Genomic DNA, 25,801 nt, shown 5'->3' with positions numbered 1-25,801 from the left:
TAATGCCACTTCCTGACGTTGCGCTCCATGTTTAGCCAGGGGTAAACAACCGGCTGCTGTAACCTGATTGGCTGGATGCGGTGTGCAACATCCGGAAGTTGTCTGAAAATCCGAGAATGTCGTTGGAAAATTGTTTTATTAAAACAGTACGCATATATCCCCTGTTTTATTTTCGGCGGCACGCCATTAAAGCTAGATATGGAGGACACCGATGTCTTTGCAGCCTGAATGGAGGATGTGTTTGTACAGACCGGTCGAATGTATTACCAGCTGGGCACATTATGCCCAGATGATAGTGGAGATTCATTGCGCCCACTATAGCGGCTGACCAGGCTACTTAATGACATAGTTGTGGTAGTTTTTTTGCTTACGCTACAATGTGATTCTTTGTAGCCCCTCATACGGCGAAACAATGGTGCATTCTGAGACCATGTGTGTAATGATGACTGCATCACTGATTGAGATGCAAACACATTGTTCTTCCCATGCAGCTATTGCGACGCACACAATATGGATCTAAAATACATATTTACAGACATTGACGTTAGATTAATTGTAGGTTCTGAATGAAAGGTGAAAAGACATAATTTACAGATGTTGAAAATACGTCTTGTTTTGGTAATTGATTCTATGGCCAAATTTCAACTGCACATACATTCTCAATGAAGTAAACATTATGTCACACTAATATTTTTTTAATACATTTAATATAGGAAAGAGGGGACAAGTAACATTGCAAAATATAATATTTATTATTGCTGTTATCTGTCACATACACTTATGTTAGCTTTTTCAGAAGCTTCAAAACTGGCAGCAATGATGTTCAAAGTAGTCCAACCTACAGAATAAACCAACAGACCACGTCAACAACAATAATGTTCTCAGTAACGGTTACAGAAATGTCACAAGTTTGAACAGCAAAGTACGTTACAGCTCAGTACAGTAGAGCACAGTAAAGTACGGTACAGGACAGTAGAGTTTTATTCACTAGAGTAGAGTACAGTAGTGTACATTACAGTAAAGTTTAATTCAGTAGAGTACAGTAGAGTTTAATTCAGTACAGTATAGTTTAATTCAGTAGAGTACAGTTTAGTTCAGTAGAGTACATTATACTGTACTGAACTATACTTTTCTTTACTGTACTCTACTGCATTGTGCTGTACTATACTCTTATTTTTCTTTACTGGACTGTAATGTAATGTATTCTGCTGTGCTCTACTGTACTGTGATGACTAGCCTGGGCAGCCGGCTAGCCTGTACTGTGCTGTCCAAACTTGTGAAACATAGATGTCTATAATTGGTTCCGGTCTGGACCAAGAATCAACATCCATGGATGTTGAAATCAAGGCCGGTCCGGACCGCACCAAAAAAAGACGTTGTGTCGGTCCGTGCTTAGTGGGTCTTCTGGATTGGGTTTTCAGAACAATTAAGTGCAGGTGAACACAAGAGGAGATTAAAGGCCGAGTGCAGTAAAAATTATGTTTCCTGTGTTTTATATCATATTGTACAACAGCTGATGAAACGAACACTGTAACAGTGGGAACATGTTTTATCAATGCCCTTTCCTCATAGTTGCTGGTTGAAAATACAATCTACAATCTTGATGGTTAAAAATACAATTTTCTAATCAGCAGGTTTGCATGGGCGGGAGTTTCGGCTTTCTATGGTGACATCACCAGGTGTTAAATTGGTTAATAGACCAATAAAAAGATAGTTCTAAACCTCTCTGCCAATAACAGTTCGTTTTCAGTTTCCCCCTCCCAACTCAGACTACTCCCAGCCAGTCTTAGCAAAATCCTTGCTTAGAAATAGTTTTTTGCTAAAAAGCAATTTTCGCCCATTTTAATGGAAATCTATTACAGTAAGGTACTTAATTATTACCTAGAAATAATTTGATATAGATTATTTTTCTTAAACGGCTGCATTGGGCCTTTAACATTTAAATCAAAACAGAGCATTTAACCATGTGTTAACAATTTTTTTATTTACTTAAAATGTATGAATTATTATCATATTTATGAATGCATATAATAATTATTTGAATTATAAACATTTATAATAAAACATGTTATACTTATCGACTATTACTCAATCATTGGTTACAAATCGTGAATTAAACGCATTTATAGAATTAGTCCCGATAAGCCTCTTATTTTGCAATGAACACATTTCAGCGTGCTGCTTTTTCATCCATATAAATGCACATCAACAGAAAATCGCATAAATATAGCAATTGTAGCTAGTTAGACAACTCGCTTCTTGGATGCGTCTCCACTCTGATGGAGCAGGGTAGTCTTTGCGCATGCGCACTGCTTCCCTCTATCCTCCTGACCTCCTCCCGATTTCTCTTTTCTGCGGCGCGACTTGGTCCCCCTCCAATTAAACAAATACACACCCCATACTACAGACATACACACACATACTACACACATGAGGGATGGCCGTCGCTGTCTTCGGAAAGATCCTCATTGGCATTTACGTGGAAATCAAACGGAGTGATGGTAAGACAGTGAGATCTCTTTTTCTCCTCGTCCGCTAGCTAGCTAGATAAAGATGCATTTTTCATTGAGGCGCTGTCGTGTTAGCTACATCATCTTTGTTGCTTCAAGGCAGCGCCTAGCCAGTCAGGCAGGGTGCTGAGTTGGATACCTAGCCTAGCAATGGCATATAGATCTGTGCTCGGTACTAGACCCATTCTCATCCTACTGTCATGGTCCCTGTCTGACATAGCGGCAGTCAATCAAATCGGTTTTTATTACCTTGAATGACGTAGCTATAGCCAGCTAGTTGTAGCCTTTACTCAATTACTGGGTGAAGCTACCCGGCGGCTAACAGGGATTGATGATTTATATTGGCAGGGATGCATCCACCTGTGCGGTTATAGGCCGTGCTGGCTGCCTGGTAATGATACTGGATTCAGCCGTATATATCGTTTAGGGAACTGTCTTAATGGGAATAGCCACAGAAGACCGGTCAGCTCTGAACCAGAATCTGGGTTTACATGAGACGTTGAATATGGCGATTCTCCTTTAAACCTAGCCCTTGATCATAGCTCTTGAGTTACATTATGTTACACGTACTACAGTGCCTTCAGAAAGTATTCATACTCCTTAATTCTTCCACATTTTGAAGCGTTACAAAGTGGGATTAAAATTGATTTAATTAAGATTTTTTTTGTCAACAATCTACACAGAATACTCTGTAATGTCAAAGTGTAATAAAAATTCGAACATTTGTGAAAAAATATGAAAACAATTAAACACTAATATATCTTGATTAGATAAGTATTCAACCCCCTGAGTCAATCAATATATGTTAGAATCACAATTACAGCTGTGAGTCTTTCTGGGTAAATCCACACCTGGATTGTGCAATATTTGCCCATTATTCTTTTCAAAATTTTTCAAGCTCTGTCTAATTGGTTGTTGATCATTGCTAGACAACCATTTTCAGTTCTTAGATTTTCAGGCCATAGATTTTTAAGCTGATTTAAGTGAAGACTAACTCTGCCACTGCCAGTGAAGACTAACATTCACTGTCTTCATGGTAAGCAACTCCAGTGTAGATTTGGCCTTGAGTTTTAGTTTATTGTCCTGCTGAAAGATCTCCCAGTGTCTGGTGGAAAGCAGACTGAACCAGGTTTTCCTCTCGGATTTTCCCTGTGCTTAGCTCCATTCTGTTTCTTTTTTATCCTGAAAAACTCAGTCCTTAACAATTTCAAGCTTACCCATAACATGATGCAGCCACCACTATGCTTGAAAATATGGAGAGTGGTACTCAGTAATGTGTTGTATTGGATTTGCCCAAAGTATAACACTTTGTCTTCAGGACAAAAAGTGTATTGCTTTGCCACATTTCCTGCAGTATTACTTTGGTGCTTTGTTGCAAACAGGATGCATGTTTTGGAATATTTGTATTCTGTACAGGGTTCCTTATTTTCGCTCTGTCAATTAGGTTATTATTGTTGAGTAACTACAATGTTGTTCATCCGTTATCAGTTTCCCCCTATTTACTGTCATGTGTAATTGCGGGCTATTCTTTGGGTGCTGAAATCCATAGTTTTTGATAAAGAATTAATTTTATGTGACATCGGAAGGCCAGTCCTCCCGCACTAGTCGCCGCTCAACCCCATCGTAAATAGCTGAGTTTTAGTCAGCTAGCCACTGACTGACAATAGCCTAATAGCTACTTCTTTACATAGTAGTCCTTGCTAGTCTAAAGTGAATAGTGTTCAGTTGCTATTTTTTTACATTCTCGTCTGCTCTACCTACAGGGAAGGACTAGCAAAATACACACGCTTAGTGATTCTGCAGCAATGAACCTGTCTTGTTTGATTTAATTAAATGATCTGCTCAACCAACTGTTTGACTGTATTTTTGTTATGTTTGTAGTAATTTGGGCTCATCCATAAAAGAAGAGCTATAGCTATTTAGAATGAGACATGACACTAGAAACATTATGGAAACAAACCATTTTGCACGTACAGTAACATAACGAAAGGCCTTGAAGCAGTCAAATGTTGCCATGCATGTGAAGCTTTTTTAAATGTCAACCAATCAGATCCAGGGTTATTGCCACATCTGTTACTGAAGGCCTCTGCCCATACTGGCCGATTTTGGCTGGTCTCGTCGCCATCCTCTTTGGTCAGTGTGATCTAGTGTGTCGTGGTCATTGGCTGAATTCCAATAGCCAGAGTGTATGACTGTATGAGTCTACAACTTTTTTCTCCCATCTATGGCAGCCAGGACAAATCCATCATGTCATGTGGTCACAAATCCATCATGTCATGGTTCTCTAACCTGTAGAAGTCTACACTGAAGCTGGTATATGTTTATAACATGTTTCTTGCAGGTCGAATCCACCAGGCAATGGTCACATCACTGAATGAAGACAACGAGAGTGTCACGGTGGAATGGATAGAGAATGGAGATACGAAAGGGAAAGAGGTACTATGTGTGTGTGTGTGTGTGTGTGTGTGTGTGTGTGTGTGTGTGTGTGTGTGTGTGTGTGTGTGTGTGTGTGTGTGTGTGTGTGTGTGTGTGTGTGTGTGTGTGTTATGTGTGTTAATCAGTCATGTCTGACCCCATATCAGCTTGTACCAGATGGAGCGTTGAAAGTTTTAGGACACCAAGCAAATCCGCTTGACTACGGATGCCTTTAAGTAGTTTGTTTGTGCGTGCGTGCCCCGCTTTCGGATTACACGTTTTAACATGGTAGCCTATTTCACTTCTTAAATGTCACTGGTAAATTGTTAATCAATCTCACTGCACATGTGTGCCATTCTTGTCTTTTCCTGAGTTAAGAGATTACTTTATTATTCCATACGAGACGTTCATTTGTCTTCTGTTTTTTTTCACCCAACCCCTCCGATATACACTGAGTGGACAAAACATTAGGAACACCTGCACTTTTTTTTAACATAAACTGACCAGGTGAAGATTGACCAGGTGAACGCTATGATTCCTTATTGATGTCACCTGTTAAATCCACTTCAATCAGTGTAGATGAAGGGGAGGAGACAGGTCAAATAAGTATTTTTAAGCCCTGAGACAATTGAGACATGGGTTGTGTATGTGTGCCATTCAGAGGGTGAATGACACACCTTTGAACGGGGTATGGTAGAAGGTGCCAGGCGCATTGCTTTGAGTGTGGGAAGAACTGCAACGCTGCTGGGTTTTTCACATTCAACAGTTTCCTGTGTGTATCAAGAATGGTCCACCACCCAAATGACACCCAGCCAACTTGACAGAACTGTGGGAAGCATTGGAGTCAACATGGGCTAGCATCCCTGTGGAACACTTTCGACACAAGGGCAAAAGGGGATGTAACTCAATATTAGGAAGGTGTTCTTCATGTTTTGTACACTCAGTGTGTATATACATACACACATTAGGCTGGAGAGGCTGGAACAGAGTTTTAACATGTACGTTGCACCCTCTTTCCATGCAGATTGACCTGGAGAGCATATTTGCTCTGAACCCAGATGTGGCCCCTGAAGAGGAGGCAGTACAGAGTCCTGAGACCCCCCCTCCTGCCACCTCTATCGCCTCTGCTGCCAAACAAATCAAGCCACCCAAGGTCATTCTCTTATAGTGTACTGTGCTGTGGCCAAAAGCCATACGTCTGTACAGTATACTTTAATCATGGGAAAGTGTTAGCTATTTTCATGTGTCCCGTTTGTTTCTTTACGTTCATATGGTATTACTTTGTCTCTTGTAGAACCGACGGACAATAGCACCCCCCAAGACTGAAACCCCAGCAAGAGAAAACAGAGGCAAGACAGCTTCAACAGAACTTTGATCTCCAAGTCTCCTCACGTTCTTGAGCAAAGACGAGACTTTTGAAGTCTGTCAACGCGAGACTACGTCGGTGTCCCAAATGGCACCCTATTCCCTTTATGATGCACTGCATTTCAACAGGGCCCATAGGGCTCTGGTCAACTGTAGCGCACTATACAGGGAATAGGGTGCCATTTTGGGTGTACACTTGGTTTAACCAGGCTGCTACATAACATCCTACTGACCCACTGTACCATGAGAGTAATAGATCTCTATTTCTGTTTCAATAGTAGCAACAGGTGTGCCATCTGTGAATACGTGGTGAAAATACCCGTCAGGCACTGTGATATCTGGAGGGAGAGAGACAGAGAGATCAATAGAGAGATAAAGAGAGACGAGAGAGGAAGAGCGAGACCTTGGTATCTGTAGAGAGCGAGAGAGAGATCTGTAGCAACCGTCTAAATCAGGGGTGTCAAACTCATTCCACGGAGGGCCTAGTGTCTGCAGGTTTTTGGTTTTTCCTTTCAATAAAGCCCTAGACAACCAGGTGTGGGGAGTCCCTAACTAATTAGTGATGTTAATTCATCAATCAAGTACAAGGGAGGAGCGAAAACCCGCAGACACTCGGCCCTCCGTGGAATGAGTTTGACACCTGTGGTCTAAATGATATCTGTAGCAACAGTCTAAAATAGATAAATACACAGATGGACAGGAGAGAGAGGGTCTGGGGAGGGATAGCATATTAATGTCAAGATCATTTACTGACAATCACCTGAGGATGACATATATGGGACTGTCATTACTCCTATTCTGAATTTAAAAAGCCATCAATAAGAAGATGAGATGCCCAAAGACAATATGTCATGTACTAAATGTAAATGTACTAAGCAAAATGTACATGCATGACTAAAATGTCCTGTATGTTGTGTCTTTCCAGCTGCAGCGGTGGGGACTACGCGGGCCAGACCCAGTCAGATACAGCACCAGCAGAGCCAACCAGAACCACCCCCACCTGCAGCACTCACAGCCCTACAGACACAGCAAATGACACTACAACAGCAGCAGAACGGTAATACACACAAACACACTGCAGCTTTGTATCGCTAAATAGTCCTGGTTATTGTTAAATACATTTGCCATGTTAACAACTAGTCGTTTTTTTGTGTAAATCTCCGATTGGAGCTGTGATGAGACGTGATGTTGAGTCTGGTGGGTTATGATGATGGGACACATGACCAGTGATCTAATGCTCCCAGGCAGACAGACACAGATTGGCCTATTAGTCCAGCTGTACTGCTGAGAGAATACAGAGACAGCCAGAGAATAGCTCTTTCACTGAGCTGAGCTGCGCTCTATTCCGGCTGGGGGGGGGGGGGGGGGGGGGGGGGGGGGGGGGGGGGGGGGGGTTATGAGTTTATTGAATGTGTTGCTTAGCGGTCATGGTTTTATCCTTTTGTTGCCTTGTGTATTTGCCTCTGAAGAGCTTTGAAGTGTATTGAAAAGGGGCAGTAGAAATGAAAATGGACCACTATTATACATTTATGCTGGATTCTTTTTGATAATTGTGTTTTCCTACCCTGTACGGGTTCAGCGCGGCGGAAATCCAACTGTGTGAAGGAGGTGGAGAAACTGCAGGAGAAACGAGAGAGAAGGCGGCTGCAACAACAGGAGCTGAGAGAGAAGAAGGCACAGGTAGGGGCACAGTTTGCTCACCCACAACCGCCCGACTACTGAATATGTGATAAAGTATAAATCTGATGCCTGCAACCAACCCTAAACCGCTAATAGAGAAAATGCCTGTAGGCTACAGTCAGCAGAGACGGTGGAACAATCTTTTGACATGGGGCGAAGGATTTTCTTTTGCCCGATTTACAGTGCCTTGCAAAAGTATTCATCCCCCTTGGCATTTTTCCTATTTTGTTGCATTACAACCTGTAATTTAAATGGATTTTTATTTTTGTATTTCATGTAATGGACATACAAAAAAATGGTCCAAATTGGTGAAGTGAAATTAAACAATTATACAAAAAACAAAAAAGGGAAAAGTGGTGCGTGCATATGTATTCACCCCCTTTGCTATGAAGCCCCTAAATAAAATCTGGTGCAACCAATTACCTTCAAAAGTCACATAATTAGTTAAATAAAGTCCACCTGTGTGCAATCTAAGTGTCATATGATCTGTCACATGATCTCAGTGTATATACGCCTGTTCTGAAAGGCCCCAGAGTCTGCAACACCACCAAGCAAGGGGCACCATGAAGACCAAGTACAGATCAGGGTTGGGTTTAAAAAAAGATCAGAAACTTTGAACATCCCACATTAAATCCATTATTCAAACCCAGATCCATCCGTCGGACTGCCAGATGGTGAAGCATGATTCATCACTCCAGAGAACACGTTTCCACTGAGGCAAGCTTTACACCACTCCAGCCGACGCTTGGCATTGCGGATGGTGATCTTAGGCTTATGTGCGGCCATGGAAACCATTTCATGAACCTCCCGACGAACAGTTCTTGTGCTGACGTTGCTTCCAGGGGCAGTTTGGAACTCAGTAGTGAGTGTTGCAACCGAGGACAGACAATTTTTACGCGCTTCAGCACTTGTCGGTCCCGTTCTGTGAGCTTGTGTGGCCTTCCAATTTGCGGCTCAGTCGTTGTTGCTCCTGGACATTTCCACTTCACAATAACAGCACTCACAGTTGACCAGGGCAGCTCTAGCAGGGCAGAGATTTGACGAACTGACTTGTTAGATAGCTGTCATCCTATGACGGTGCCACGTTGAAAGTCTCTGAGCTTTTCAGTACGGGCCATTCTACTGTCAGTGTTTGTCTATGGAGATTGCATGGCGGCGTGCTCGATTTTATACATCTGTCAGCAACAGGTGTGGCTGAAATAGCCGAATCCACCCATTTGAAGGGGTTTTGTAAATATTGTGTATGTTTCTGCTTATAATTTCCGACATTTTGGTAGGCTATTTGTTAGTTAACTCGTCTATAATTAGATACATGCAGATTCTCTTCTGTCATTATATGTTGCCCTAGAAGACTAAATAAACCCTTGCTCACCAGAATAAGATCATACATCGATAGAATGAATGCTTCAATCTAGTTGACATCGGTAACATTTTCTCTGTCATTTTCTCTGTCAAACGTCAAAGACGTTTAGGGACCGGGATAAAATGCAAAAATAATTCAAATAAAAAAAGGTCATTTCCAAATGACTTCATGTTTCTGATAAGATTTCAGTTTGGCTCGGATGCATATTTTATGCGGTTGAAATACAATCGGCTTATGTTATGCTAATAAAGATAGCACCTCTACAGATGGTATCAAACTGCACATTTGCATTCTCTCACGATGCTGAAAGAAATAAATCACGTAAATAAATCAGAAATAAATCATCTTCTGTTCCCGAGTCAGAATGTGGCCTACATTTGGTGTATCCTTTTACTGCAAGAAATGCTTGATTCTGAAGGAGTTAATATTAAGGCTATGTGAGGTTATAGACCTACAGTCAGTGTCCAGATTTCACTTTCCATTTAACCAATCTGAACAGAAGGCCAAGTTCCCTTGACGTGCCATAGGCCCATTTTGAACTCCCCGTCTTGTGACCATGGCGCCTCACAATCATCACTGCTATCATCCTCTTTTACCACATCACCAAATCTTTCCCAAACATGACTTTTCTGGCCCTCCCTTCTCTTTATTTTCAACTCTCCATTTCGTAGCTTTTCTCTTATTGAATTAAAGTCCTACAGTGTCCTTTCTCCTCCGTAGATGACGTTATCTTTTTCTGTGTGTTCCCAAAAGCATTTGGCTTTTGGGGTGTAGGCTATTTGGCGCGTGTACAGTTAGGCCCTAAAGCTTAGGCTTACTTGCTAATACCAGATAGCTTAAAATAATGAAAGAAAATCCTCAATGTAGCTTATATAAGTATAAACTGCACCATTTATGGATTTTTTTATTCATTGTTTTTTCTTTATTCAACCCGCCTTTCCTCCACACAATATATCCGCGGGGACTGCGGTAACCCACGCATCATTAACACACACACACACACACTGTTGACTGTGCCGTTCTCTCCCAGGAGGTAGATGTCACTGTGCCTAACTATGAGATCATGTGTATGATCAGAGACTTCAGAGCCAGTCTGGACTACAGGCCTCTAACCACCGCTGATCTGGTACGTTTATATCTATATCTGTCTGCTAAACTGGTTAGGCGCAGGTCTATTTTCATAGAGTGATGACACGTCTTCATTGGCCACTAACGAAATCCCGTCTTGTATGACATTGTTTCCACTTTCAGATCGATGAGGAGCACAGGATATGTGTGTGTGTACGAGCACGGCCCCTCAATAAGAAAGGTACAAATTTCATAAATCGAACGCAGGACACCAACTTTCGGGTTACATGGTATTTTACATGCAGAGGTTTAGCAGCAGCATAAGCATCGCACTCCTCACACATTCGCATGGACACATGATTTATGTTTCAAAATGTTGCAGTGGTTTATTCAGAACTCTCCCCCCCCAGAGTTGACTATGAAGGACCTGGATGTGATTACCATCCCCAGTAAGGACGTGGTGATGGTCCATGAACCCAAGCAGAAGGTGGACCTGACCAGGTACCTGGAGAACCAGACCTTCCGCTTCGATTATGCCTTTGACGACAGCGCCGACAATGACATGGTCTACCGGTAAGTTTCCCTTCTCAACTCCCAAGCGGTAATAGCGTCTGGTGCGGAGGTACGTTTTTTTCAATAACACAAATGATCACGTGTACTGGGACGAATTCTAACTGGAGATGTGTGTCTGTGTGTCAAAACTCCCGTTGACATAACACGGGTTTTATTTGAAAGTGTGAGTTCAAAGTTTAATATTGTCATTTAGAGTATCTTTACTGTGATTTGGATGAACTATCTTTTCAAGTCAACCGTTCATGTTGACTCCCTGTCCCCAGGTTCACCGCCCGACCACTGGTGGAGACCATCTTTGAGAGGGGAATGGCCACCTGCTTCGCCTACGGACAGACCGGAAGTGGGAAAACGCATGTGAGTGGCACCGATGATGATCACTTCCCGCGCGTGTCGGCTAACACTTGAACGCTAACTTGATAATGCTGTATGCTAGCAAGCGCTTTCTAGGCTTTCTTTTTTTGGGGGGCACATTGCCTTCGTTTTGGGAGATAAGCTCACTTCTTTCCCTTTCAGACTATGGGAGGAGACTTCTCTGGGAAGAACCAGGACTGTTCTAAAGGGATCTACGCACTGGCTGGTACGAACACTACACAATGTCTCTCTCTTTAGTTCAAAACGTGCTCTTTCTGTGTATTTGCGTGAAGCTGTGTCTCTTCAGTGAAGCCCTTTCTCTCTTTGCAGCGAGAGACGTGTTTCTCATGCTGAAGAAGCCAAACTACAAGAAGTTGGACCTCAATGTCTATGCCACCTTCTTTGAGATCTACAGTGGGAAGGCAAGTGGAGTCACCACAATACATGCATCTTCAAGCCCCCTATATTGAACCGTAAAGCCTGGAGGGTGGCTGTGTCGACTGTGTTTTATATGACCGTGTTTGTGGTTGTGGTTCTGTACGTGTTTGACCTGCTGAACCGTAAAGCCAAACTGCGTGTGCTGAAGGACGGTTGTGGTTGTGTTAACCTGGCCGTATGGTTGTGTTGCGCTTCTCTAGGTGTTTGACCTGCTGAACCGGAAAGCCAAGCTGAGGGTTCTGGAGGATGGGAAGCAGCAGGTGCAGGTGGTGGGGCTGCAGGAGAGAGACGTCAAATGTACTGAAGACGTCCTCAAACTCATAGAGGTTGGAAACAGCTGCAGGTAAAACCACAGAGGGCGAGTAGGAGGTGGAGTGGGATGGTTTAATTGACTGGCGTTAACTTATTGTAAAGATCTGATATTCCTGCCAGTCATTTCCTGCTGCTTACTCTCCCTCCCTCCCCCTCTCTATCATCTCTCGCTCCTCCTCCTCTTCCACCCTCCATCTCTCCCTCTCTCCCAGGACGTCAGGTCAGACCTCGGCCAACGCCCACTCGTCCCGTAGCCACGCTGTGTTCCAGATCATTCTGAGGCGGCGAGGGAAGATGCACGGCAAGTTCTCGCTGATCGACCTGGCGGGGAACGAGAGGGGGGCCGACACGTCCAGCGCTGACCGCCAGACTCGCCTGGAGGGGGCCGAGATCAACAAGAGCCTGCTGGCGCTCAAGGAGTGTATCAGAGCCCTGGGTCGGAACAAGCCCCACACCCCGTTCAGAGCCAGCAAGCTGACCCAGGTTCTCAGAGACTCCTTCATCGGGGAGAATTCCAGGACCTGCATGGTGAGATAATACTGTACATACATCTCCTTTAAAGTGACGATCAGCAGTTGAAACAATAACAATGGCATTTTCACCGCCCCGTTTCCTAAAAAGCTGAGGGTTGGGGCTGGAGAATTGTAACCACTCTCAAATTCAGACAGATCTATGGATGCAAGGACTGACCATCCATGATATCAAAATGAGAGTTTTAACCATGTTTTGAGGTTATACAGTGTTTGTTTACATGTACTTTGTTTAGAGTAAAACAAGCTTATATTTTGGGTTCTGATGGGGTACTAAACTCGTGAAGTTATATTATTCATAATTATATATATAATTCATTTATAAGTCCAAAAAATGGATGTAGCTACAGCAGATTGTCCCTTCAACACTTCCTGGTCTTCACAACTGCCTGGTTCGATGTTTATTTATTAAGCACCAACGATTATGATGATTTTCTAACGATGTAGTAACTGTTATTTCCCCCCACAGATTGCCACTATATCTCCTGGAATGGCTTCCTGTGAAAACACTCTAAACACTCTGAGATACGCCAACAGGTGAGACCACGCTAACTGACTGTCTACATCTCACCAACGACTAATTACTAAGACTGTTGGTTGATATGGGAGAAGTTTAATTCAAGTTGTCATTGCAGAATAACCTTCCCCCTCTCTATCTCGTCTCACTCCCTCTTCTTGATACGAGACAAATCATTTACCCTCTAATGTATGATCAGACCTTATCCTGACTGGATCTTCTCCGTCTCTTTTTGTGTGTCTCTCTCCCCCTCTCCAGAGTGAAGGAGTTTGGGATCAGCCCATCAGACATCCCCTTCTCCCAGCAGCAGGGTGGTGGAGGGGGGAGTCGTGCTGAGCTCTCCCCCACTAATACCTACGAGTACGATGACTTTCCCACCTCTCCCACCAGGTCTCTCCTCTCTCCTCTCAATCTCTTACCTACCGTACTTACTTCATCTTCTTCGTTCCTATGTTTGTGATCTCCACTAGCTCACATACAAACCCATCCTCTCATTTGACTCTCGTGAGAGGATACTCCTAACCGCAGATCTAGGATCAGATGAACTGTAACCTTATAATAACTATAAGGCCAGTCAGGCCATAAAGAAAATATCGCTCTGATCCTGGACCAGTGGTTAGGGGTAACTTTTACCTACTCTTATTTTTTTACTCCTAAGTCCCCCTTTCCATTGACTTAAGTGTTGCTAATGTCTGGTTACCATAAAAGTAAGGGATGGCTACAAACCTGCACGGCCTCATGTTTTTCAGCTTGTTTCCGTTTTTATTTTTTTTATTTATATAATTTATTTAACCTGCACTGATGTAATTTATGTAAAGGTTCCAAACAGTCATTCTGATTCCCATGTAAAATATCCTTTTGAGTGACTAAAATATCACCCATAATATTTGTTGTGAATAGAAATGCTTCAAATTGTAGAACATGTTATTTTTTTCTCATGGCTAACTACCAGGAAGTTTGAAAAGACAGGCTAAGTGGACGGGGAGCTGTTCATGAGCTCGCCTTGACTGACAGCTCTTTGAAACACCTGTCAAGCAACTTGGATGCAGTGAGCAATTTAGCAGTAAAATCATCTCAAGAAAATTTGGTGATACACAAAGCAGCTCAAACAAACTTTAATTTGCATCAATGATTTAATCATTGCATCAATGATTTTTATACATCTCCTGTTCGGCATGTATCTTGTGATATGGTTCACAGCAGCACTGACGGATGTGTTAAAATGACAACTGAGCCAGAGTTTTGAACGACCCCCCCCTTTTGTTCCATGCTGGCTGAATACCTAGCTAGCCAGTAACTAGCTAATACCAGACATATATATATATATAAGTATCTTTGCCATAGATTAATAGGGTAAACTTTTAATTATGTTTGCTGACAACCTACAGATTTTGACACCAGTTGAGTAGCTATCTAGCTATATAAATCACACCCCTCTTAAAATACGCCTTCTCCGATGTTGGTTACAAGGCGGTACTTATTTAAATTAGATAAGAGAATATCATGTTACCATTGGTGTATTAAAATGAGAGAGTTAGGGTGATGTCACCCTAAACCCTTATTAATCCCGCCTCCTGAATACAAGCGTTTGACACATGGGAGGGGGCCAGTAACTTTATGATCAAACTTTATCAATGTAGAAGCAACAGTCATTTTTCACAGTTTGATCTGATTTTATTCAAATATCATGCATTTCATGAAAAACATGATTTTGACTGTTCATGACCTTTAACCTTCAGTTTCAGTTTGTCATTGCTGAATTGTCGCATGCTTATATGTTTAACTCTTTCATACATTAATTTCAGAAGCAGTTTTTTAGTTTTTCATGTTTTTCTTTCATAGCTTGTCCGTCACACTCCTGCCTAAGAATGTCTCCATTCGTTCCCATTGGTTCATTGACTGTTTTAAACAATCATAAAGTCAGATCATGTGGTCAGGGAAAACGACTAATGTGTGTGCTTGCGAATGTGTGTGCGTACATGTGTGTTCTTGCGTGCCTGTGTGTGTGTGTCTGTGTGTGGTGTTTGTGTGCATCAACAGGGTGAAGGAGCTGACTGTGGACCCAGGGGTGATGATGGAGGGGCGGGGAGGACACAGCATCACCCAGCTAGAGGTCCTGGAGGCTCAGTGGGGGGTCGGCAGCTCTCCTCAGAGGGATGACCTCAAACTGCTCTGTGAACAAAACGTAAGAAAACACACACACACACACACCTACTGTCCAGTTACCCCTGTACAGTGCCCTCCACTAATATTGGCACCCTTGGCAAATATGAGCAAAACGGGCTGTGAAAAAAATGTCTTTGCTGTTTATCCTCTTGGTCTTTCATTCAAAATATTCACAAAAATCTAACCTTTAAATATTTTTCTCCGAAACATATGTGCCACAATTATTGGCACCCCTAGAAATTCTTATGAGTAAAATCTAATTTAAGTATATTCCCTTTCAAATTTTACGTTTTTAAGTTCACCTGAGTGAATAGGAACACTTAAGTGGTAAGTCATGACTTCCTGTTTCACTGGGGTATAAATATGAGGTGACACACAGGCCAAGTTCCCATAGTCATCCATCACTATGGGAAAGACCCGAGAATACAGTAATGATGTGCGACAAAAGGTTGTTGAGCTGCACAAATCAGGAAATGGCTATAAGAAAATAGCTTAACGGTTGAAACTGCCCATTTCCACTATTAGGGCAATAATTAAGATGATTAAAGCAGCTGGAGATGCTAACAATCTGCCTGGAAGAGGACGTGTGTAGATATTGACCCCATGCACGGTGAGGAGGATGGTTTGTGGCCAAAAAAACCTCCAAGCATCACAGCTGGAGAATTCTTTTCATAGCCCGTTTTGCTCATATTTACCAAGGGTATATTAGTGGAGGTCACTGTATATACTGGCTTATACACTGATTTATTGTCAAGTATTAGAATGAGTTGATAGTACAATATAACATTTATTTTCTCTGTTCTCTTTTTTCTCTACATCTCTCTTTCTCTTTATCCTTCTATCTCACCCCCCCTCTCTCTCCCCTCCCTCTGTTGCGTCTCTCTCTCTCTCCTCTCCAGGAAGAGGAGGTGTCCCCCCAGCTCTTTACCTTTCATGAGGCTGTGTCTCAGCTGGTGGAGATGGAAGACCAGGTGCTGGAAGACCACCGAGCTGTGTTTCAGGTACACACACACACATATAGTTCACAGTAGGGCTGCACAATGAATCGAATTGCCATCGAAATCGCAATTTTAACATGTGCAAAATCCATATCGCAAGGGATCCATATTGCATGCAATATTTTGAACCGCCATTCAGCCGCGTAATGTCTGTTTTTATAGTTTATTCCGTTGTCTCCTTTCTGCTCTTGTGGCTGCTTCCCACACACAACAAGCCTTGCAACATGTCACTCGATCAGCACAGTTCCTTCTCCTCGCTGTTAGATTCACTATACGTTTTCATGCCGTTTTGTTAGGTCAAATGCAGTGAGATTGTTCCAAACAAGAACGATGCTTCGTTACACTTTGCTTCTTAATAATCTCAGCAAAAAAAGAAACGTCCTCTCACTGTCAACTGCGTTTATTTTCAGCTAACTTAACATGTGCAAATATTTGTATGAACATAACAAGATTCAACAACTGAGACATAAACTGAACAAGTTCCACAGACATGTGACTAACAGAAATGGAATAATGTGGCCCTGAACAAATGGGGGGGGGGTCAAAATCAAAAGTAACAGTCAGTATCTGGTGTGGCCACCAGCTGCATTAAGTACTGCAGTGCATATCCTCCTCATGGACTGCACCAGATTTGCCCGTTCTTGCTGTGAGATGTTACCCCACTCTTCCACCAAGGCACCTGCAAGTTCCCGGACATTTCTGGGGGGAATGGCCCAGCCCTCACCCTCCGATCCAACAGGTCCCAGACGTGCTCAATGGGATTGAGATCCGGGCTCTTCGCTGGCCATGGCAGAACACTGACATTCCTGTCTTGCAGGAAATCACGCACAGAATGAGCAGTATGGCTGGTGGCATAGTCATGCTGGAGGGTCATGTCAGGATGAGCCTGCAGGAAGGGTACCACATGAGGGAGGAGGATGTCTTCCCTGTAACGCACAGCGTTGAGACTGAGCTTGTTGTCATTGCAGGCAGTCTGAAGATGCTGTGACACTCCGCCCCAGACCATGATGGACCCTCCACCTCCAAATCGATCCCGCTCCAGAGTACAGGCCTCTGTGTAACGCTCATTCCTTCGATAAACGCGAATCCGACCATCACCCCTGGTGAGACAAAACCGCGACTCGTCAGTAAAGAGCACTTTTTGCCAGTCCTGTCTGGTCCAGCGACGCTGGGTTTGTGCCCATAGGCGACGTTGTTTCTGGTGAGGACCTGCCTTACACAGGCCTACAAGCCCTCAGTCCAGCCTCTATCAGCCTATTGCGGACAGTCTGAGCGCTGATGGAGGGATTGTGCGTTCCTGGTGTAACTCGGGCAGTTGTTGTTGCCATCCTGTACCTGTCCCGCAGGTGTGATGTTCGGATGTGCCGATTCTGTGCAGGTGTTGTTACACGTGGTCTGTCACTGCGAGGACGATCAGCTGTCCGTCCTGTCTCCCTGTAGCGCTTTCTTAGGCGTCTCACAGTACGGACATTGCAATTTATTGCCCTGGCCACATCTGCAGTCTTCGTGCCTCCTTGCAGCATGCCTAAGGCACATTCACGCAGATGAGTAGGGACCCTGGGCATCTTTCTTTTGGTGTTTTTCAGAGTCAGTAGAAATGCCTCTTTAGTGTCCTAAGTTTTCATAACTGTGACCTTAATTGCCATTCGTCTGTAAGCTGTTAGTGTCTTAACGACTGTTCCACAGGTGCATGTTCATTATGGTTCATTGAACAAGCATGGGAAACAGTGTTTAAACCCTTTACAATGAAGATCTGTGAAGTTATTTGGATTTTCACGAATTATCTTTGAAAGACAGGGTCCTGAAAAGGGGACGTTTCTTTTTTTGCTGAGTTTATAAATTAGTTCAGAGTAGGCATTTCATTCTATGTGTGTGTTCCTGTCTATGTCCGGTGCAGGAGTCTATCCGCTGGCTGGAGGATGAGAAGGTTCTGTTGGAGATGACAGAGGAAGTGGACTACGACGTAGACTCCTACGCTACGCAGCTAGAACAGATCCTGGATCAGAAGATAGACATCCTCATTGAGCTCAGAGGTAATATGGGGTTCTAATAACCGGTTCTAGATCAGAACTAAGCAATCAATAAATGAATTGTGATTCATGTCATGTTATTTGGAAGTAAGAAACAAGAAAGAAACAATTTCATAGCATATGTTACTGATTATATCTAAGCCTTTTCCATCCTCCCTCTTTCCTTCCCTCCTCTCTCTCCCCCCTCCTTTCCTCCCCTCTTCCCTCCTTTCCTCTCCTCCCTCCTTTTCTCCCATCTTTCTTCCCTTCTCTCTTTCCCTCTCTCAGACAAAGTGAAGGGTTTCCGTTCTACGCTCCAGGATGAGGAGCAGGCGAGCAAACAGATCAACCCCAAGAGGCCTCGCGCTCTTTAGACACACACGTTCCAACACACACGTGTACGTACACACGTCACTAATCTCAACACTTAACTGGAACCCTCTGACATTAAGGCTACTTGAGACTGTCATAAGCATGACATAACTGATGTCCTTAGCCATGGTCCCTAAAAGATGGTCGGGGCCCATTGCGGTACTGGGTTGTGGATTGGGTTGTGGATATCTAAATATGGGTTGTGGCCTAAAGCATTGTTTCATTTGTCCAGAGAGGCATATTGACATTTAAAGGCATTAAAGAAATAGGGGTCACAGCACAAAACATCTGGAAACAACTGTTCTACAAGCAAATGATTTAGACATTTGTTTAGACCTAAATAAGATCAATGCTATGATGTATTTTATGATTGAAGGATCATGAGGTGTTGCCCTATTCTCTATGTACAGGCTCTCATTGCTGCTTGTAAATAGCCTCCATCCATCTATCCATCCATTTATCCATCTGTTAAACCGAGGGCAGATTCTCTCTTCTTTCCATGTATGTACATAGATACATTACCCATGTGGTGAAACAACTATTGACCGATTTTCATTTAAACAAAGAAAAGGGGGAAGGATTTCTTTTATGCACCTTTTTATAAGACCAACTGTAAGATATAATCGATTTTACCTCCAGCCAATTTTAAGAATCAAAACAACGTATTTATTTAGTAACTTAACTACCGTATTCAATCATGCTCCTGGAGAGTTTTAGTGTGTGCAGGCTTTCTTTCTAGCCCAGCACTAACACACCTGACTCAACAAATCAACAATACCGTGATCAGCTGAATTAGATGTGTTAGTGCTAGGTTGGGGCAAAAGCCTGCACACACTGTATTCAACTCTACAGGGCCAAGAGCAACAAACACTGATTTAGTAGGAAATACATTTCTGACCACCTGTTCTGATCATGTAGCCTATATAGGTTGAGGAAGTGATCATGTGTTGGTCTGGGAGCCAACCAGATGCATGCATGCACAAACCAGCTGTGATTGTACTTTATACCATGGAGTTGTTGAATACTCGTTTCTGTTTGGCTTGAAGGGCATTCTAGAGCGTGCATTATTTCCCTATAACACACGGTATATCTGCACGGTAGAATTCAATGGCTATAGTTCATTCTTACGTGTTCTATGTTTGAACTGCTTTTGAAAGCAAAAGTCGAATTGAAAACATTATTGGCATTGTTGAATTCGATTTTCATAATAGCAAGCTAGGACTGATGGTTTAGTTAGCTAAACTAGCGAGTCTGTTTGTTTGGTTACCAAGGCAACTACTGTAGCTATGTAGTAAACTTGCTAGCTACTTCAGTGGATGTTGAACAAATTTCTAAAAGCAAATTAACACATTTCTATCGGCAAATGTGTTAAATTATAACCATTGTATGAAAGGGATAATTAACTCGGGCTCTAAGCGTTCTCTGGAAAATAATGCAACTCCATGGAAGGTCATAGAACGCATAGCCCCTTGTTGATTATCCCTTACATAAACCAACTGCACCCTCGTGTGTCTACTGTACATAAATGCACTACTCTTTACGACCTTCTCCAACAGTTTCCCAACCATTTCTTTAGGCAAGGCGTGCCACCCTTCACATCTAAAAAGACTGGTTGAAATGTTCAGTGGCTTCAACCTTCTGATGTTGTTTTTGAGGGACATTGTGCCTCTCCTAAGAATATTGGGGAAACACTGTCTTACAAATGCTTCTAATGACTAGCTTGTATAAAACTGCTGTATGTGTTACTAGCTAGGATAAATATTTATATGTACCAACCTGCCTCTTAACAAGCCCAGTCGCATCTGTCCGTTCTGTTTACAAGGCAATCAATGTGCTATTAACTGAAGAAATACCCTCGTACTATGAATCTTGTAAAAAAGTCTCTCTTTTCTCCCCCCCATCCCATTTTAAAGTTGTTTATAAAAGGGAATATGGAGGTACAGATGTATAGTGATGAAAAGGACTGAGTTTGGACCTAGCTGCTGCAGTGTAACTAGAACTTGACTACGGTACCTTATGATAATTGATGTGTGCATCAGATGTAACTGCCTGGCTTAAAGAATAAAGAACCACCTGACCGACCCTTCTGCTGTATGTGTTCTGACAAGAATTATTCAGACGTTGACATCCTTACAGACCACAATCTCCAGTCACAACAATTGTATGTATTTTTTGGGGTGGTAGGCTAACTTTATTTTAACATATACAGTGCCTATAGAATGTCTACACCTTGGAACTTTTTTCACATTTTGGTGCTTTACAAAGTGGGATTGAAATATATTTAATTGCATTTTTTTTGTCATTGATCTACACTCCATAATACTCCATAATGTCAAAGTGACATTTTTTAAAAACAGTTTTACAAATTAAATAACTAAAATATAGTCGTTGCATAAGTATTCACCCCCTTTGTTTAGGCAAGCCTAAATTAGTTCAGAAGTAAAATAACAACTCACATAAGTTATATGGTCTCACTCTGTAAAATAATAGGGGTTGACATGATATCTGAATGACTACCCCTTCACCTGTCCCCCATACATAAACTCTGCAAAAAAAAGAAACGTCCTCTCACTGTCAACTGCATTTATTTTTAGCAAATTTAACGTGTAAATATTTGTATGAACATAAGATTCAACAACTGAGACAAACTGAACAAGTTCCACAGACATGTGACTAACAGATACTGAATAATGTGTCCCTGAACGTCCTTTTTTCAGGACCCTGTCTTTCAAAGATAATTCGGAAAAATCCAAATAACTTCACAGATCTTCATTATAAAGGGTTTAAACACCAAAAGAAAGATGCCCAGGGTCCCTGATCAGCTGTGTGAATGTGCCTTAGGCATGCTGCAAGGAGGCATGAAGACTGCAGATGTGGCCAGGGCAATAAATTGCAATGTCCGTACAGTAAGACGCCTAAGAAAGCGCTACAGGGAGACAGGACGGACAGCTGATCGTCCTCGCAGTGGCAGACCACGTGTAACAACACCTGCACAGAATCGGCACATCACACCTGCGGGACAGGTACAGGATGGGAACAACAACTGCCCGAGTTACACCAGGAACGCACAATCCCTCCATCAGCGCTCAGACTGTCCGCAATAGGCTGAGAGAGGCTGGACTGAGGACTTGTAGGCCTGTTGTAAGGCAGGTCCTCACCAGAAACAATGTCGTCTATGGGCACAAACCCACCGTCGCTGGACCAGACAGGACTGGCAAAAAGTGCTCTTCACTGACGAGTAGTGGTTTTGTCTCACCAGGGGTGATGGTCGGATTCGCGTTTATCATCGAAGGAATGAGCGTTACACAGAGGCCTGTACTCTGGAACGGGATCGATTTGGAGGTGGAGGGTCCATCATGGTCTGGGGCAGTGTGTCACAGCATCATCGGACTGAGCGTGTTGTCATTGCAGGCAATCTCAATGATGTGTGTTACAGGGAAGACATCCTCCTCCCTCATGTGGTACCCTTCCTGCAGACTCATCCTGACATGACCCTCCAGCATGACAATGCCACCAGCCATACCGCTCGTTCTGTGTGTGATTTCCTGCAAGACAGGAATGTCAGTGTTCTGCCATGGCCAGCGAAGAGCCCAGATCTCAATCTCATTGAGCACGTCTGGGACCTGTTAGATCGGAGGGTGAGGGCTAGGTCCATTCCCCCCAGAAATGTCCGGGAACTTGCAGGTGCCTTGGTGGAAGAGTGGGGTAACATCTCACAGCAAGAACTGGCAAATCTGGTGCAGTCCATGAGGAGGAGATGCACGGCAGTACTTAATGCAGCTGGTGGCCACACTAGATACTGACTGTTACTTTTGATTTTGACCCCCCCTTTGTTCAGGGACACATTATTCCATTGATTTTAGTCACATGTCTGTGGAACTTGTTCAGTTTATGTCTCAGTTGTTGAATGTTGTTATGTTCATACAAATATTTACACGTTAAGTTTGCTGAAAATAACGCAGTTGACAGTGAGAGAACGTTTCTTTTTTTGCTGTTTGTGTGTCATGACAGTGTTATGCCAAGTTGTCAGCTGTTACGACATATTATGACATGGTTATAACCATGGGTGGGATGCGCCAACATGGTTTAAATTAATCTAGGATTGGAGCTAATCTAGGTTTATAATTAATCAGATGTGTTGCACCACTTAATTTTAAATCTGGATCAGTAAATCTATGATTAACGATTTAAAACTATGATTAGTGACATGTTACTAATCAATGAGGTATTTCGTGAGTTGAAACGAAGTAGCTAGCCTACTTGACAAATGAGGACACAAAGTTGCTGTTCCTTGATAAAATAATAACAATGTAATGTTAGAACTACTGCAACTCCATCGTGAAAGGTTCTCATGGGTTGGCTGATTTGAAATCAAATCCGTTATTTGCCAGTACTATACTAGACAGAAAACGAATTAGTTAGCTAACGTTAGCTACTGTAGCTACCTAGTTTATAAACTAAGATAGCTCACATACAATATTATGTATTATTGGCATTACTTAAAGTTATTTAGACATGTATTATTTGTCCGCTAGCCACCTGATCATGGCACGTCAAAGAAGTTCGGGGCTGATGGAGGAATTTATTAACGCACTGGATGAGAAAAAGACAGACAACACCACTGTCAAAAAGAAGGAAGACACCTGGGCCATTTTATGCGACAAATGTAATGGATCGACACGGATTAAAGAGAAGAGGGACCCAAATCGAATAAAAGTGTGCTGGAAAAAACTTACAAGCGAAAGCCAAAAAGGATGCTGCAGATGAGAGGCGGGGGCTATTTCAGACCGGAGCCGGAGGGGGGCCTCCGTCCAAGGGAATTGATCCTACAGTGTGACCCATAAAATATGCGAGATGACTCCCCAGCAGTTTGCCCCTATCCATAACCCCTATGATGACGAAGGACAACTTGACTCACCGATATTTAGTAAGCATAAATAACAGGTAAATATCAATGTCTATACTGCAAGTTAAAACGAACGTTAGAGCTACTTCACTACAATGTTACCGTTATCAGGCCCCTTCAGGGGCGAAAATCTGAGATCAACCTTGGAGGGGACAATTACATTAAATTTTCTCAAGAGCAATTCCTGAGGGGGACACCAAAAGTAGTGCTGTAACACATAGCATACGTTGTTAAATGTATATTGAGGAACCATAATTCCTACAAATGGATAATTGATAGGTACAGTAGTTAACTGAAGGGTTTTCCCAACTTGTTCAAATGTTTAAATCATTATAATTCTACTACTAATAATAGTTATAGCAGTGCTCCTTACCAGTCCAGTATGTATGCAGGTATTCGTACTTACAACCAGCAATATCAAGAAAGGTCAGTAGGTGACAATGGTACTGTACACTGTATGGGTGTAGTTTTCATAAATACAATGAACATGGTGTGATCACATCTAAAAGAATCTCCATTGAGAACCATCACAAAGTTGGTCTCCGTATTGAATTGACCTTTTAATTTGACTTTTTCTGATACATTTATATAGTCATTAAATATGTGCACCTGGCCTGAGTCTACAATATCTTTGCAAGAACAAAAAGCTTAAAATAAGTACAGTTCTAAAAGCAAAATAACTACTTCAATGAAAAACCCAAATAAATCAAACAAAATATCCTTCAGTGTCTCAACTCTTCAAACAACAGCTATGGACAAGTATGTCGCACAAAGTATGCCATTTTAAATAAAATAACATGAAATAAATCATTTGTAAGTGTACTGAAAACTACTAAACAAAAGAACAACTATCAATTACACCATGGGTTCTCAAACAGGGTTCCATGGACTAATTGCAAGGGATCCGTGAAATAAAAAAGTGTAATGAATGTAGTCAGTACCACAAGGTTTCCAGTAAGTTTACATATAATATAGAGGGGGTGGAGGTCCCTGAGGACCGCTCAAAACCTTGCCTGCCTTGCCTCAAAATATGCAGGGGTTCCAGTACCCCAAAAAGGTTGAGAACCACTGCTATACACACTACTGAACAAAAGAACCGAGCATATGTTTGCGGGTTTCCTCAACAACACGTCAGTTGGCACTTTCGCAATGCCCTCGCCTGTTGTCTCCGACACCCTGTATAGCCCAATAAACTCCTTGTGAGGGACATGGTCATGGTCAACATAACGCAGACAGACATTCTCCTGTTCAGCACCAGAGACATCTTGAGTACCATCAACAATTAATGAAAATTGTACAATCGGAAGAGACCTAATCTCAGCTGCAATGCCTCGAATGACTATTGGCCATGATGTTCAGAATTTCATTCTGTGCTTTTGGGCCTGTGTACATTGTGGTACGCTCTGTTAACCACTTCAGTAAAATGGGATCATCCTCTTCTGCCCTAAGTTTCAAAATCTGGTATAAATTCCCACTGTCATCCGTGTGGCCTCTAAAGGCTTGTCCCTGTCTTACTACATGCCGCACCGAACTAACAATTTTCATCAAGCAATGCCTTGCGTCATCCTGCAGTTTACCCCACGCGCTGGACATAACTGGACACTGATTGGATTTAGCTGGTGTGCTGTTACAATTACAAAGTGGCGGTGGGTTTGGCAATTTTGATGTGCTGTGAATTTTTCAATGCCTTTTCTCCAGTTCCTAAATCCTGCACTAATGAAGGCAGCATCAGCTCTTTGGCCAAAAGATGGCTGGCTTGAAAACCCTTGGCTACAGTGAAAACACAACACTCCTTTTATTGATGGATTATAATGTAGCCAGGGGAAATCGCGAAACCATCTCTCTTGAAACGTCAACACTCTGTTGGCAAGAGTTTGCGGTTCTATAAATTGTGGGTGTGGCTGATATGGTTTTGTGCCATCACTGTGGTAACTGGACAATGCTGTGCCACTGTCCCCTATACTGGTGCTGCTGGCAACAAGAGTGACACTAGGTCCTGCCGTGGTTGTGACACTGTCCTCTGAAGTCTCTCTCCCTGGCTCTTTCCCTTTCACCACCCTAACTGACTCAGTCTGTCTCCTAGAAAATAAATAAGGTGTTTGCCGTACTCCTAACTACCGGTACCCAAAACTACACAATTAATCACAACAGCAAAACCATTGCCGTAAACAAATCTTAGTTTAGTCACCAGTTTAAGTTGAGAGTGGGGGTATCCATGGCATTTTCCA

General features: G+C 42.7%; 1 protein-coding gene across 1 annotated transcript; it reads left to right on the top strand.

Annotated features, from left to right (window-relative positions):
* The first annotated feature begins 2,306 nt into the window (after window positions 1-2,306).
* Window positions 2,307-20,749, top strand: LOC129818750 (kinesin-like protein KIF2A). Its single transcript, XM_055874953.1, has 20 exons — window positions 2,307-2,501; window positions 4,852-4,946; window positions 5,950-6,078; window positions 6,220-6,274; window positions 7,216-7,347; window positions 7,870-7,970; window positions 10,364-10,459; window positions 10,585-10,642; window positions 10,812-10,974; window positions 11,238-11,328; window positions 11,488-11,551; window positions 11,656-11,747; window positions 11,964-12,106; window positions 12,288-12,603; window positions 13,075-13,142; window positions 13,381-13,512; window positions 15,163-15,307; window positions 16,188-16,289; window positions 18,184-18,319; window positions 18,584-20,749. Exons 1-20 carry the CDS (start codon window positions 2,438-2,440, stop codon window positions 18,667-18,669), a joined length of 2,268 nt encoding a protein of 755 aa, XP_055730928.1. The 5' UTR covers window positions 2,307-2,437; the 3' UTR covers window positions 18,670-20,749.
* The last annotated feature ends 5,052 nt before the right edge of the window (window positions 20,750-25,801 follow it).

This window comes from Salvelinus fontinalis, chromosome 21 (genome assembly GCF_029448725.1).
Source record: "Salvelinus fontinalis isolate EN_2023a chromosome 21, ASM2944872v1, whole genome shotgun sequence".
Taxonomy (NCBI): Eukaryota; Metazoa; Chordata; class Actinopteri; order Salmoniformes; family Salmonidae; genus Salvelinus; species Salvelinus fontinalis.
This window is presented reverse-complemented; position numbering and strand designations above follow the sequence as displayed.

Excerpts from the sequence above, each read along its gene's own strand:
- LOC129818750 (XM_055874953.1), top strand. The coding sequence starts at position 2,438 with ATGGCCGTCGCTGTCTTCGGAAAGATCCTCATTGGCATTTACGTGGAA. Across the intron at positions 7,348-7,869 it reads ACTACAACAGCAGCAGAACG|CGCGGCGGAAATCCAACTGT; the intron begins GTAATACACACA and ends GTACGGGTTCAG. Across the intron at positions 18,320-18,583 it reads CATCCTCATTGAGCTCAGAG|ACAAAGTGAAGGGTTTCCGT; the intron begins GTAATATGGGGT and ends TCCCTCTCTCAG.